The sequence below is a fragment of the Petromyzon marinus genome, chromosome 79 (genome assembly GCF_048934315.1).
Source record: "Petromyzon marinus isolate PM22_M1 ecotype Great Lakes invasive population chromosome 79, UKy_Petmar_22M1.pri1.0, whole genome shotgun sequence".
Classification (NCBI taxonomy): domain Eukaryota; kingdom Metazoa; phylum Chordata; class Hyperoartia; order Petromyzontiformes; family Petromyzontidae; genus Petromyzon; species Petromyzon marinus.
Genome location: NC_133745.1, coordinates 18,779,342 through 18,793,605, shown reverse-complemented (window position 1 = coordinate 18,793,605; position 14,264 = coordinate 18,779,342). Strand labels below are relative to the sequence as shown.

At 50.4% G+C, this 14,264-nt stretch overlaps 1 protein-coding gene across 1 annotated transcript; it reads left to right on the top strand.

Annotated features, from left to right (window-relative positions):
* The first annotated feature begins 4,882 nt into the window (after positions 1-4,882).
* LOC116957633 (uncharacterized) lies at positions 4,883-13,718 on the top strand. Its single transcript, XM_032979895.2, has 2 exons — positions 4,883-5,417; positions 9,494-13,718. Exons 1-2 carry the CDS (start codon positions 5,243-5,245, stop codon positions 10,690-10,692), a joined length of 1,374 nt encoding a protein of 457 aa, XP_032835786.2. The 5' UTR covers positions 4,883-5,242; the 3' UTR covers positions 10,693-13,718.
* The last annotated feature ends 546 nt before the right edge of the window (positions 13,719-14,264 follow it).

Here is a 14,264-nt window from a genome sequence, read left to right as displayed (position 1 = left end):
AATCTCACCACCACAAACTCCTCTGCCACCTCTCTGCGCTTCCACCACTCGCTCTCGACACCTGTCACGTGGCGCGTCGCGTGACATCGAATGACGTCACGCGAGCGGAAGTCGGCCACGTGACCGCGGCTGGCCCCGCCCACTTGGAGGGGCGGGGCAAGGGAGGTGACGTCATGGAGGGGGTTGGGCTTAGCCGAGGGGCGAGGGGGGAGGGGCGAAGTCGACTAACTCAGAGTCACTCAGTCACTCACACAGTCACTCACAGTCACTCATAGTCACTCATAGTCACTCAAACAGTTACACAGTCACTCACAGTCACTCACACAGTTATTCACAGTCACTCATAGTCACTCACACAGTCACTCATAGTCACTCACAGTCACTCATAGTCACTCATAGTCACTCACACAGTCACTCACAGTCACTCACAGTCACTCACACAGTTACACAGTCACTCACACAGTCATACACAGTCACTCACAGTCACTCAGTCACTCACACAGTCACTCATAGTCACTCATAGTCACTCACACAGTCACTCACAGTCACTCACAGTCACTCACACAGTTACACAGTCACTCACACAGTCATACACAGTCACTCACAGTCACTCAGTCACTCACACAGTCACTCATAGTCATTCAGAGTCACTCACACAGTCACTCACACAGTCATTCATAGTCACTCAGAGTCACTCACACAGTCACTCACACAGTCAATTACACAGTCACTCACACAGTCACTCATTGTCACTCACACAGTCACTCATAGTCACTCACAGTCACTCACAGTCACTCACACAGCACTCACATAGTCACTCACACAGTCACTCAGAGTCACTCACGGTCACTCACAGTCAATGACAGAGTCACTCACAGTCACTCACAGTCAATTACAGTCACTCATCATCACTCATAGTCACTCATAGTCAATTACAGTCACTCATAGTCACTCACAGTCACTCACAGTCACTCAGTCACTCACAGTCACTCACAATCACTCAAACACTCAATTACCGTCACTCAGAGTCACTCAGAGTCACTCACAGTCACTCACACAGTCAATTACAGTCACTCACAGTCACTCACACAGTCACACAGAGTCACTCACAGTCACTCACACAGTCACTCATAGTCACTTACAGTCACTCACACAGTCACTCACAGTTACTCAGAGTCACTCACAGTCACTCATAGTCACTCAGAGTCACTCATAGTCACTCATTGTCACTCACAGTCATTCATAGTCACTCACATGGTCAATCACTCAGAGTCACTCAGATTCACTCAGTCACTCACACAGTCACTCACACAGCCACTGATACAGTCACTCATAGTCACTCACACAGTCACTCACACAGTCCGTAGTTCCATTTATTTGGAATAGTCCTGTGAGCCATTCGGCTCTTGAATCGGGTGCAACCGCAACAAACAAAAAACAAAAACACGAACAAGAAAACATCTTAAAGTGACTTGTGTGTGACTGTGTGACCGTGCAAACAGAAAATCCAGGAAAAAAAAATCAAAATATTCTCTAAATAGCACCGTACACCAACGCTGTGTGCAAAAATCCCAGTGGGATGCAAGTCAAACAACAACAACAACAACCACAAGACAACTAAGATTTAGGCCATCAGTTTAACTCCGTACTACAATAAACAAAAACATGGCCAAACCAAAAAAAACGTTTTCGAAATCACCAAAATAAAAGCCATAAATGCAATGTAACAGTGATCATAGGGACTGTGACCGAATTTTTAACAATAAACTACATAAATAAATAATAACACCAAACCCGAGAGCCATATTTTAGGCCACTGAATAGCAGTGGCAGCTAGGGGTGTACAATTCCTCTAGAGCAGTTTTGAGTGAAGATCTCATAGGTAGTGATTCAAGTTGCAGTTTATTGGCAATAGCATTCCAGACCCTGGGGGCATCAATAGCAAAGGCCCTTCCTCCGGTTTTTGTACGGCAATAGGGAATGTGAAACTGGTAGATGAGCGAAGACCTGAGGTCAAATTTGTTCTTTGAAACAGAGAGGAGATCCAGTAGGTAGTCTGCGGATTTATATGTAAGTACATCGTGAATAAATAAGATCTGGTGCACAAGCCGTCGAACATTAAGATATGTTAAGTTTGACCCAATGTAGAGATCACAGTGGTGAGTCCTATATGGGCAGTTCAATGCAAATCTTAAGGCCGAGTGATAGATGGAATCAAGCTTCTTCAGTACAGTACTTAGGGCTGATTTATACACGATGTTACAGTAGTCAAGTAGAGGCAGTATGGTAGCTTTTATCAATTCCAAACGGAACATTTGGGGGAAGCAATGCTTGTGTCGATACAGAAAACCAATTTTTATTTTTGTCTTTTCACCAATATAATCAATGTGATTTTTAAAATTAAGTTTTGACTCCAGGATTGACCCCAAGATAGTTATAGATCTTGACTTTCTCTATTTGATAATTATTCAAGGAATGTAATTGGGGAAAAATAACTTCCTGCTTTAGTCCCGGTAAGAAGCATAGCACCTTAGTTTTGGATGTATTCAGGACTAGTTTAAGAGAAACTAGCTGATGTTGTAGTTTTTTGAAATCACCCTGGAGCTTAGCAATCACGTCATCCGGAGAGCGACCAGCAGTAATCAGTATCGTGTCATCTGCAAAAAGATTTACCCTGGAATGATCCAGGTCAGTGCCCAAGTCATTGACATAAAGAGAGAACAAGAGGGGGCCGAGGATGGAACCCTGTGGAACCCCTTTTGTTATCTTAACACTGTTTGACCTCCAACCATCTGTGAATACAGTTTGGGTGCGAGAAAAGAGGTAATTTTTTAACCATTGTACTGTGTTCTCGGAAAAACCGAGTCAACTTAGTTTAGTAAGAAGGGTGTTGTGGTCTACTGTATCAAAAGCTTTGGACAGGTCAAGAGAAAGACAGGCAGAGTACTGCTTATTACGAAGGCTATTGTAAATTTGATTCAAAGAGTCTAATGCAGCAGATGTGGTGCTGTAATTTTTTTCGGAACGCAAATTGTTTTAGATGTAGTAGATTGTTGGTGGACAGGAAACTGCTAATTTGGTAGTTCAATAATTTTTTTTAAAAAATTCAGCAATGGGGACAAAATTGAGATAGGTCGATAGTTATTGGGATGATCTTTAGGGCCCCCTTTGTGAAGTGGACGGACATAGGAATGTTTCCATTCTAGAGGAACTGATGCTTCTTTGATGGACAGGTTGAAAATATGGGCTATATGTTTGTATATTAGGTGACCAACAGTTAGTAGAGCAAAGACGGGAAAACTATTTGCTCCGGTAGAGGAGGACCCTTTGAGGTAGGACAGTTGTTTCAGAATATTACTTTCGTGGATTGGTTGGAAACTAAATTCGTTTAATGTTTGGACAGGAGTGTAGGAATTTGCAGGAACAGGGGTGACTCCAAATACATTATCAAAAAGATTACCAGCTTCAGAAAAATGAAGGTTAAAATTGTCAACTATTTTTTGGGAATCTTAAAATATTCCCCATTTCGGTTAAGCTCAACGGGCAAATTGTCTGTTTTGGATGCCTTTACGATAGATTTGATTGTTTAGCAAAAAATCCTGGCATTTCCATGTGATTCCAGGAGAGTGGAGGAAAAGTAGGCATTTTTTGCATGCCGTATTTTTTTTACGCATCTATTCCTTAAAATCCTGTATTCTAGCCAGTTATTTACCAAATTACTTTTCTGAGCACATGCCCAAGCCTTGTCCCTCGTTTTCATGAGCTTTACAATCAAAGGATCATACCATGGTGGGCGGTTGCCTTTAGTTTTAAATCTAACCAACGGAGCATGTTTGTTAAGAATTTGGAGAAACGTGTACCTGAAAGTCTCCCAAGCCGTAGTCAGGTTGGGGATATAACAGACCTTATCAATATCCGAGTGAAGCACATCATTTGTAAATGCCTGTGTGCTGAAGTGCCTCAAAGAGTGCTTCTCAACAATTTTATGGGGGGCTTTGGGTCTGGCTGATGATCTCACCCCAAAAATGAAGGAGTGATCACTAAGGTTTTTACCCAGAACACCAGCCAGTGCGAAATTGTGAGCGGCATTTGTCACGGCCAAGGCAACAAAGGAGTGGCTCAAGAAGAAGCACATTAAGGTCCTGGAGTGGCCTAGCCAGTCTCCAGACCTTAATCCCATAGAAAATCTGTGCAGGGAGCTGAAGGTTCGAGTTACTAAACGTCAGCCTCGAAACCTTAAATGACTTGCAGAAGATCTGCAAAGAGGAGTGGGACAAAATCCCTCCTGAGATGTGTGCAAACCTGGTGGCCAACTACAAGAAACGTCTGACCACTGTGATTGCCAACAAGGGTTTTGCCACCAAGTACTAAGTCATGTTTTGCAGAGGGGTTAAATACTTAGTTCCCTCATTAAAATGCAAATCAAGTTATAACATTTTTTACATGCGTTTTTCTGGATTTTTTTGTTGTTTTTCTGTCTGTCACTGTTCAAATAAACCTACCATTAAAATTATAGACTGATCATTTCTTTGTCAGTGGGCAAACGTACAAAATCAGCAGAGTATCAAATACTTTTTTCCCTCACTGTACACTGCACTACTATACACTACACTACTATACACCACACTACTATACACTACACTACTATACACTACACTATACACTACACTACTATACACTACACTACTATGCACCGCAATACTATACACTGCACTATACACCAATACTATACACTACACTCCACACTAAATATAGTTTAGTTGTATTTGTGTTCATATTTGTTGTGATTTACCTTTCCTAGACTTTGCGCTCCCATCGTGTTTGTGAGTATCGTGTTTGTTAATGTTGTTGTGGTTATTGTTGTGGTTGTTGTTGTTGCAACCTCCCCCCCCCCCCCCCGTGCCTCCCTACTGGACCATCTGTGACAAACAAGGAGCTTCATAGCTCATCAGATTCCTTCCTCCTGCCGTCTTAACGTAAACCTTCCGATTGGTTGCGATCTCTCCCAGCTCACGGAGGCGACATCCAGATCAAAGAAGAGGACACGCAGAGCGATGCAGGTGATGGAGGAGGAGGTGATGATGGTGATGGAGATGAAGGAGGAAGTGGTGATGATGATGATGATGGAGGAGGAGGAGGTGATAGCGATGGACGTGGTGGTGGTGATGATGGTGATGATGGTTGTGGAGATGATGATGGAGGAAGAGGAGGTGATGATGTCCTCTACATCAAAGAAGAGGACATGGAGACAGACTGCGACGATGATGATGATGATGACGATGCTTTGGAGGGCCGCATCTTGCACGATGGCTCCACCGTGAGGTCCGGGCCGGCCGTGGCCTCCTGGCGAGGGCGAGGAGCCACGCCGGGCGTCGCCGAGATCGAGGTGGAGGTGGAGAGCGACGACGGCGACGACGGTACGGGAGGGAGGGAGATGGGGGGAGGGAGATGGGGGGGGAGGGAGATGGGGGGGGCAGGGAGATTGAAATGGAGGGAGGAAGGACAACCTGGACATTGGCCATTCGATTCCATGAAACATAACTACGGCATCACACACACACACGGACACACACACACACACACACGGACACACACAACAACAACAACAATCGCCATTCGTCACTAAGTGGCGGTGACCTCACCACGACGCTTGTGCTAGGGCATGGGCACCTTGAGGGCACATGGAGTGTCGATCGCCCGCTGGCAGGAGGTCACGGGGCAGACCCAGGTGCCACGGGTCAACTGGCTGAGATGAGATGACTGGCTGATGCACCACCTGTGCCCCCTACTGTGCCAACCTACTGTGCTTTAGCCACCCGGCGCTCCGCTCGTTGTTGTGAACGTCGCTCCTCCGCCCTCCGTTGTTGTTGGAGGGCGACTACCTCCAACTGCCCAGTAGCGTTCTTCACGAGCCTCCTCCACAGAGGCCGATCTTGGTACCAGTCATCGGCAAGTCCACTCAGCTCCACGTCCTCCTGCCGTGCCCGTTTAGCCCCCTAGATCCGGCCGAACAAAAGCTGTTTCGGCGTGCGGTGGCTAGGCATGCGGGCTACATGACCCAGCCATCGCAGCCTTGCCCGCCGGAGGAGATCACCGATGGAACCTTGACCAGATCATTCAAGGATTTGTGAGCTCCTCACACAATCCAGTCTGGTTAAACCCAGGATGGATCGTAGGCAGGCCAGCCTAAATGTTTCTAACCAGCGAAGATGTTCCATTAGGGGGGTCCACGTTTCGCAAGCGTAGACAAGGGAGGGAATGACCGTGGCCGAGAAGACCTGAAGCTTAGTGCGGAGCGACAGACCAGGTAGCTTCCACACAGCGTTACGCAACCGATGAAAAGATATTGCCGCTCGACTGATTCGGCGTGAGACCTCTGCTGTTAAACTAGAGCCAGTCATAAGCACACTTCCCAGGTATGGGAAACTCTCCACTCTCTCCACAACTGCCACATCACCGATTGGGAGTTGTGGGGGTGGAGTGTCCGATGGTACAAAATACCCAGACAGGTGCTTAGTTTTGGTGGGGCTGATGGTAAGGCCCCATCTCTTAGTGGCACACTCCAGTCTCAGCAGCAGGGTGTCCATCTCCACCTCTGAATGATCAGTTATTACCAAATCATCAGCATACATAACGTGGTTGAGCAATAGGGAGCCATCCCTTGACCGCACCCGTGCATCGATCAGCCTCCCATTATATCTGTACCATATGGAGATTTCCCCGGTACAGCTATTGAAGGCTTCACGAACTACGTGGTCGAAATAGATGTTAAATAATGTGGGGGCCGGAGGACATCCCTGTCACACCCCAAGGTGTACAGGAAAAGGCTCAGACTCACGGCCACGTAGTTTTACCCGGGCCCGCTCACCATCATGAAGGTCCTTAATGATCGTGAGCAGAGGGTCAGGTACTCCAAAAGCACGAAGAACAACCCAGAGCCCAGGCCTATTGATGGTATCATAAGCCTTGACCAGGTCAATAAAGCAGAGATGTAGGTCTTGCTGGAATTCCCTACACCTCTGCTGTAGCAGACAGACAGAAAATATGGCATTTGTGCAGGACTGCCCTTTCCTGAAACCGCATTGGGGCTCCGCAAGCCTCTCCTCAGCGTGCCTGGCAAGGCGATGTTGAATAATCCTTGCCAGGACCTTTCCCGGCACACTGAGGAGTGAGATGCCCCTGCAGTTGTTACAGTCTGTGCGGTCCCCCTTCTTAAAGAGGGTGACCACCAGGGCATCCTTCCAATCCTGCGAAACCCGTCCATTGGTCCAGACTGTTGTTATGATGTCATATAGGGCAGTCTGTGCACAAACTCCACCCTCCCTCAGCATTTCGCGTGGGAGATCATCTCTGCCCGCTGCCTTTCCTGGTCTCAGACTCCGAATCGCCCTCAGTACTTCCTCAACATATGGCACTTCAGCCAGCCACTCACAGGGGGTGACTTCTTCCAATATTTGAGGCACCGCAGCCTCAGCAGGGTCATCCTCACTTTGTGCCACGATGTTTTCCTGGCTGAGGGATTTTACCTCCCCCAGGACCTCACAGAAATGCTCAGCAAATCTGCAAACCTGTTCCTGGGGGTCGGAGATTGGATCACCATTTTTTCCCCTAATGATGATAATAGGTGTGGCGCTGCAGGTTACATTTTTGATGGAGTTAAATAGAGATTTGTGATCGCGGGCCACTGAGGCAGACTCCATCTCCTCAGCAACCCGCGACCACCACCCATCCTTGCAGCGCCTCACGGCTCTCCGAACCTCCGAGCGAAGGTTGCGGTAAGCCTCCTCATTCTCTGACGTGGGATTCTGTAGCCGATGACAGTGGGCCTGTCGCTTTTTCTCAACAATCCTGAACACCTCCTCTGTCAGCCAGGGTCTCTGGGGAGGTCCTGACCGCGTACCCAAAGCAGACATTGCAGCCGCATGAGTCATAGTTCTAAACCTCGCCCATTTACCCTCGACATCAGGAGGAGTGGGGGACGATGCCAACCCCAGCCACAGGCGATGATGAAATTCTCACTTGCAACTTTCATCAAATAACCGAGACCAGGCCACTTTTGGTTGGAATGGGGTCCTGGGTGTACACCCACCACCGGAGCGGAAGAATGGGCAGCGCATCTTACAGATGACAAGTCGATGGTCAGAGGGCAGATCAGCTCCACGGTAGGTCCTGGTGTCAAGGACATGGGCTCGCATCCGCTGGTCCGTCACTATGTAGTTCAGGAGATGTTCTTGCTTGGACTCGGCATGCATCCATGATGTTGTGTGGATGTGCCGATGCCGGAACAGCATGTTTGTAATTACAAGTCCATGGGCTGCACAAAAATCTAGCAACCTCCTACCGTTGTTATTAAGCTGATCCGGCCCTTTCCCTCCAATCACTCCAAGCCAGGTGCCAGCATCATGACCAACTCGGGCATTGAAGTCACCCAACAAGATGACTATCCTGAGGGGCCACTTTAGCCAGCACCTGTTGCTGGAGGTCATAGAAGGCATCTGACTCATCGGCTTTGCCTGCATCCCTCCACGGATGTTCATCTTCGGTGGGGGCATAAGTAACCACGACCACCATTCCTCGCCTCCAGTTGATGGGAAGGCGAGCCCAAAGTAGCCTGGGACTTACAGCTTCCCACACCTCACCGCCATGCTCCCACGCCCCCTTCATTCTTTTGTTCAAAAGAAGAGCCACACCCTGTTGTTTGGCAGTCTGCTGCCCCGAGTAGAGGACTGTCCCCACCCCTCATGGTGGCAGGAGCCAGAGCCGGTCCACCGGACCTCCTGAATGCCACACAGATCCAGGTGGTACCGGTCCAGCTCCCGACAGAGGAGTGGCAGCCTCTCCTCCGCAGTGAGCGTTCGAACATTCCACGTGGCCACCCGTAGTGGCTTTTCGTTGTTTCTGGAGGAGCCCCGAGTGTAGATATTCAATCTCCTTGGCTCCGCCAATTGGGGTTTGGCCAGGAGACGTCATAGACGCCTGGCCCCCCGGGGCCTCCGGCACAAGCTTATTAGTTACATATTTCAGTTTAACTCGTGGTTTAGTGGTAATTAATTGAAGGTGGAGGGGTTATCAGCCCCTCGCACCCGTCCAGAGCCCCCGTTTAGCCCCTGTGGTGGTCACAGACGCCATGAGGGGAGGAGCCAATCAAAATTGGACCTCCCACCACAGCACTGGCCACGACAGAGATGCCCTTCCGGCACCGTGAGGAGGTAGGGGGTTGTTTTGCCGGACCACGGACACACACACACACGGACACACACACACACGCACACGTACATACGGACACACACACGTACACAGGCACACACACACGGACACACACACGTACACACACACGCACACACACACGAACACACACACGGACACACGTGAGCGAGCGTCAAAAATCGCTTTCTCTCGAGAACGTAAAACCTTTGCAAGTTTTAAAGTTTATTTTTGTTGTTATTTTTAACACCTCGCTTTCGTCTGCCCGGCCGGCGCCCGACGACCGCAGGCGCCGCGCTCGGCGGCGGTGGCGGCCTCACGGGACGAGAGAGCGAGGAGGTCTACCGCAGCGAACTCGCCAGGGAGTTTGGCCACCAGCCTCGCATGCGGCTGCGGTCGATGCGGACGAACGCCGGCAAGGGCCGCCGGCGGCAGCAGCAGCAGCAGCAGCAGCAGCAGGTCCTGGGCGACCCCTGTGCCTACGGAGCGGGCGACGGCGACGACGCCGGCGACGGTAACGGTGACGCCGATGACCCCGACGCGTCGGATCCCCGGCCTCCGCTGAAACCGCAGCACCACCACCACCAGCACCAGCACCAGCACGCCTGCCCCGACTGCGGCAAGGAGTTCGCGACGCCCAAGAGCCTCCGGCGCCACCGCAAGATCCACATGGACGTGAAGCCCTACCAGTGCCCGGCGTGCGACAAGGGCTTCGTGCGCCCCTCCACCCTACGCAGCCACATGTGGATCCACACGGGCGAGAAGCTCTTCAAGTGCCCCGCGTGCGGCAAGAGCTTCACGCAGTCCTCCTCGCTGCAGTACCACGCGCGGACGCACGCCGCCGAGGAGGAGGAGGAGGAGCGGCGGCGGCGGCGCCGGCAGCTCCGCGCCCGCGGCTCCCCCCCGGCGGACGAGGCCGCCTCGGCCGACGACGCCGACGCGCGGGCGGCGGCCGCGGCGGCCAGGCCGTACGCGTGCTTCGTGTGCGGCAAGGGCTTCACCCTCCCCAAGGTCCTCAAGGACCACATGATGACGCACACCGGCGAGAAGCCGCACGGCTGCCCCGTGTGCGGCAAGCGCTTCATCCAGTCGTCGGCGCTGCAGAGGCACGCGTGGACGCACACGGACGAGCGGCCCCACCTGTGCCCCGTGTGCGGCAAGGGCTTCACCGTGCCCAAGTTCCTCAAGGACCACCTGATGACGCACACGGGCGAGCGGCCCTACAGGTGCTCCTTCTGCGGCAAGGGCTTCATCAAGCAGCTCAACCTGGTGTGCCACGTGCGGTCGCACACGGGCGAGAGGCCGCACGCGTGCGCCGTGTGCGGCAAGGGCTTCGCCTACAAGTCGGTGCTCAAGCGTCACATGGAGACGCACGCCGGGGAGGAGGAGGAAGAGGAGGAGGAGGAGGAGGAGGGGGAGGGCGGGGAGGGAGTGGAGGAGGAAGAGGAGGTGGTGGAGGAAAAGGAGGAGGGTGTAACTGCTTCTTGAAGGATCTGTGTAAGGGTGTTTGCTTGTGAGGGTTGGCATCTGTGTGCAGACTGCCCTACGTGACATCATCGCAAATGTCCGGACCACAGGACGGGTTTCCGCAGGATTTTGACGGATGCCCTGGTGTAACAACTATAGGGGCATCTCACTCCTCAGTGTGCCGGGGGAAAGGTTCTGGCAAGGATTATTCAACACCGCCTTGCCAGGCACGCTGAGGAGAGGCTTGCGGAGCCCCAATGCGGTTTTAGACCAGGGCGGTCATACACGGATGACATATTGTCTGTCCGTCTGCTACAGCAGAGGTGTAGGGAATTCCAACAAGACCTACATCCGTGGATTGTTTCCGTGCTTTCGGAGTCCCTGATTCTCCGTGCAAAATCTCTGCTCACGATCATTAAGGACCTTCATGATGTTGGGGAGACCCGGGTAAAGCTATGTGGCCAGGATTCGGAGCCATTCCATGTTCGCCTTGGCGACAGTAGATGTCCTCTGGCTCCCATATTATTTAACATCAGCTTTGACCACGTAGTTCGAGAAGCTTTCTATGGCTGTACCGAAGGAATTTCCATCTGTTATACAGATGCAATGGGAGGCTGATCGATGCCCGGGGGCGGTCAAGGATGACTTCCTATTGGTTAACCATGCTGTCTCTGCTGATGATCTGGTGATTGCTGCTCACTCAGAGGAGGAGTTGGAGGTGCTGTTGCTGAACCTGGAGGGTCCCACTAAGTGGTGGGGACTTTCCAACTGCCCCAGTAAACCTAAGCACCTGCCTGGATGTTTTGTGTCATCAAACACTCCACAAGCTCAGCTCCACATTTGTTGTGGAGCAGTTGTGGAGAGAGTGGAGAGTTGCCCATACCTGGGCATTGTTCTTATGACCAGCTCCGGTTTCACTCCGAATCAATCGGCATTATTTTTTCAATGGGTGCGTAATGCTGTGTGCAAACTTACCTGGTTTTTCGCTCCCCTCAAAGCTTCGGGTCTTCTTAGCCACATTCATGCCCTCTCTTCTGTATGCTTGTAAAATTTGGACCCCTCTAATGCAACATCTGTGCCGGTTAGAAATATTCAGGTTGGCCTGCCTACGATTCATCCTGGGTTTAACCAGGCTGGATTGTGAGGAGCTCACAAATCCTTGAAAGATCTGGACAAAGTCCCATCAGTGAGCTCCTCTGGCAGGCAAGGCTGCGTTGGATGGGTCATGTAGCCTGCATGGCCAGCGACCACATATTCAAGCAGCTTCTGTTTGGCCGAATAGAGGGTGCTTAATGGGCACGGCACGGGCTAGAGAAGAGATGGAGTGATGTTGGAGCTGAGTGCACTTGCCGAAGACTGGTACCAGCGGTGTCAAGATCGGCCTCTGTGGAGGAGGATCGTAAAGGACGCTACTGGCCAGTTGGAGGCAGTCGCCCTCCAACTTTCTGTATTTTAGCCAGGCGGCTAAAATGCAGCAAGTTGGTACAGTAGTGGGTACAGCTGGTGGTGCATCTGCGAATCATCTCAGTCAGCCAACCCATGGCACCTGCTGGGTCTGTCCCATGACCTCCTGTCAGCGAGCCTTTCGACACTTCACGGGCCTCAAAGTGCACCTGGCCTGGCACAAGAACCATGGTGATGTCACCGTAATTTAATGGCGAATGGCAGGTATTGGTATTGACGTAAGGATGTATGTAAGGATTTATGTATTTGTGCAAGGATGTACGTGTGTATGTAAGGATGAATGTGTGTGTGTAAGGGTGTATGTGTGTAAGGGTGTATGTATATGTAAGGATATATGTGTGTATGTTTGAATGTATGTATGTAAGGATGCATGTGTGTATGTATGTAAGGACGCATATGTGTATGTATCTAAGGATGTATGTTAGGATGTATGTGTGTATGTAAGGATGTATGTTTGAATGTAAGGATGCATGTGTGTATGTAAGGATGCATGTGTGTATGTAAGGATGCATGTGAAAAGGACTTCGGACGAGGTTAAGTATAGCTCAACTGTGTGGTTTATTCGCTGATAATGTGCAGACATAGAGACCATACTTATAGAGGCTTCACTCCAGAATGCGCCTCGAGATCTCTCTCGGGCTCTTCATATATATATCCTGTACCTCACTTTCTAGCAGGTTCTCTATCTTCTACTCCCCATTCTCCTTTTCCAACCGACCAAGTCAGTGACTGTGCTACTTTTAAACTTGGCCTGCCTGTGAAGTCCTTAAGACTTCTGGTATTGGGCTGGCCGCCAGGCCTAACTGTTACATATGTAGGGATGTATGTAATACCGGTGACGATTATATGAAACGGTCCTAGGCCTCCCCTAGGTCAACTCGGCCTCGAATGAGTACCTGGTGCGGTGTGTAAACATCGCCACTGGGGAGACAAAGGTGGCCGGGCGTCGTGTTGACCACCCACCCCCTCGTGTGCTGTGCCGGCCTTCATAGGTGCTCGCTAACAGCGCTTGCCCCAACAGTCTGTTAAGGCTACACGGGGGGGATCTTTGTCTTTGTGTGCGTAAGCACGAATGTAATGATGGTGTAAGGATGTGTGTGTAGCCGGTCCGCCACATGCCCTCTCTCCTCCGGTCGTGAATCCTGGCGAGGGGGGGGAGAGACAGGTCGGCTACATAGATAATAATAAGTAATATTTAAAAATACCTTTTTAAAAACACGCTTTAATGAAATGTACCGTACGAGTAGTCGCAGAACTCCACGACTCTAGGAAGTGGCCCCGAGGCTTGCCATAACGTAAGGGGCCCGTGGTGATTTACAGCCAACGTGAGTTGAGCATGGACAATTAGACCCAAGCCTAAACGTAACGTATAAAAATGAATGTTTAAAAATATATTTTTAATTTTTAACGATAGAATATAGTATTGTCATCAGTATGACATAAGTATACCAAGTTTGTAGTCGATACCACATTGGGAAGTGGGTTAACGTTGAGTTACAAGATTTGAGGATACGACAACAACAACAACACACAGAGTGAGTTAAATAAAAGCGTGTAATAATAAAAATAACGTTCAGAGACTACGATGAGTAAGATTTACTCTTCTTTGTGTTTATGTCCCTCCGGAGAAGTTGGGGGGGGGGCACTCCACAACAGCTGAGCACCAGGGGAGGGGCGGTTTTTGAAATGGCAAATTTTTTTTCGTTATTTCAAAGTCTCCTTCCGAAAGGAGCGATTGCATCCACCTGCAATAGTCACCAGACTACCCGATACCAATACAGCCGCCATTCGCCACTAAGCGACGGTGACGTCACAACGGCGTCTGATGCAAGGCCCAGGTGCACTTTGAGACGATCACTTCAAGCGTTGAAGGTTCCGATACCAATACAGCCGCCATTCGCCACTAAGCGACGGTGACGTCACCGCGGCGTCTGATGCCAGGCCCAGGTGCACTTTGAGGTTATCGCACGATGTGTCGAAGGCTGGCTGTCGAAGACCAGACTATCCCCCCCTCCCCTCCACGTCACAAATCTAAATTCATGATAACGTTGAACATACAAACATCTCTACAAAGAAACAACTGCCCAAAAACATCTGTTGTGTCTCCTGAACTGCCCACAGTCCCGGAT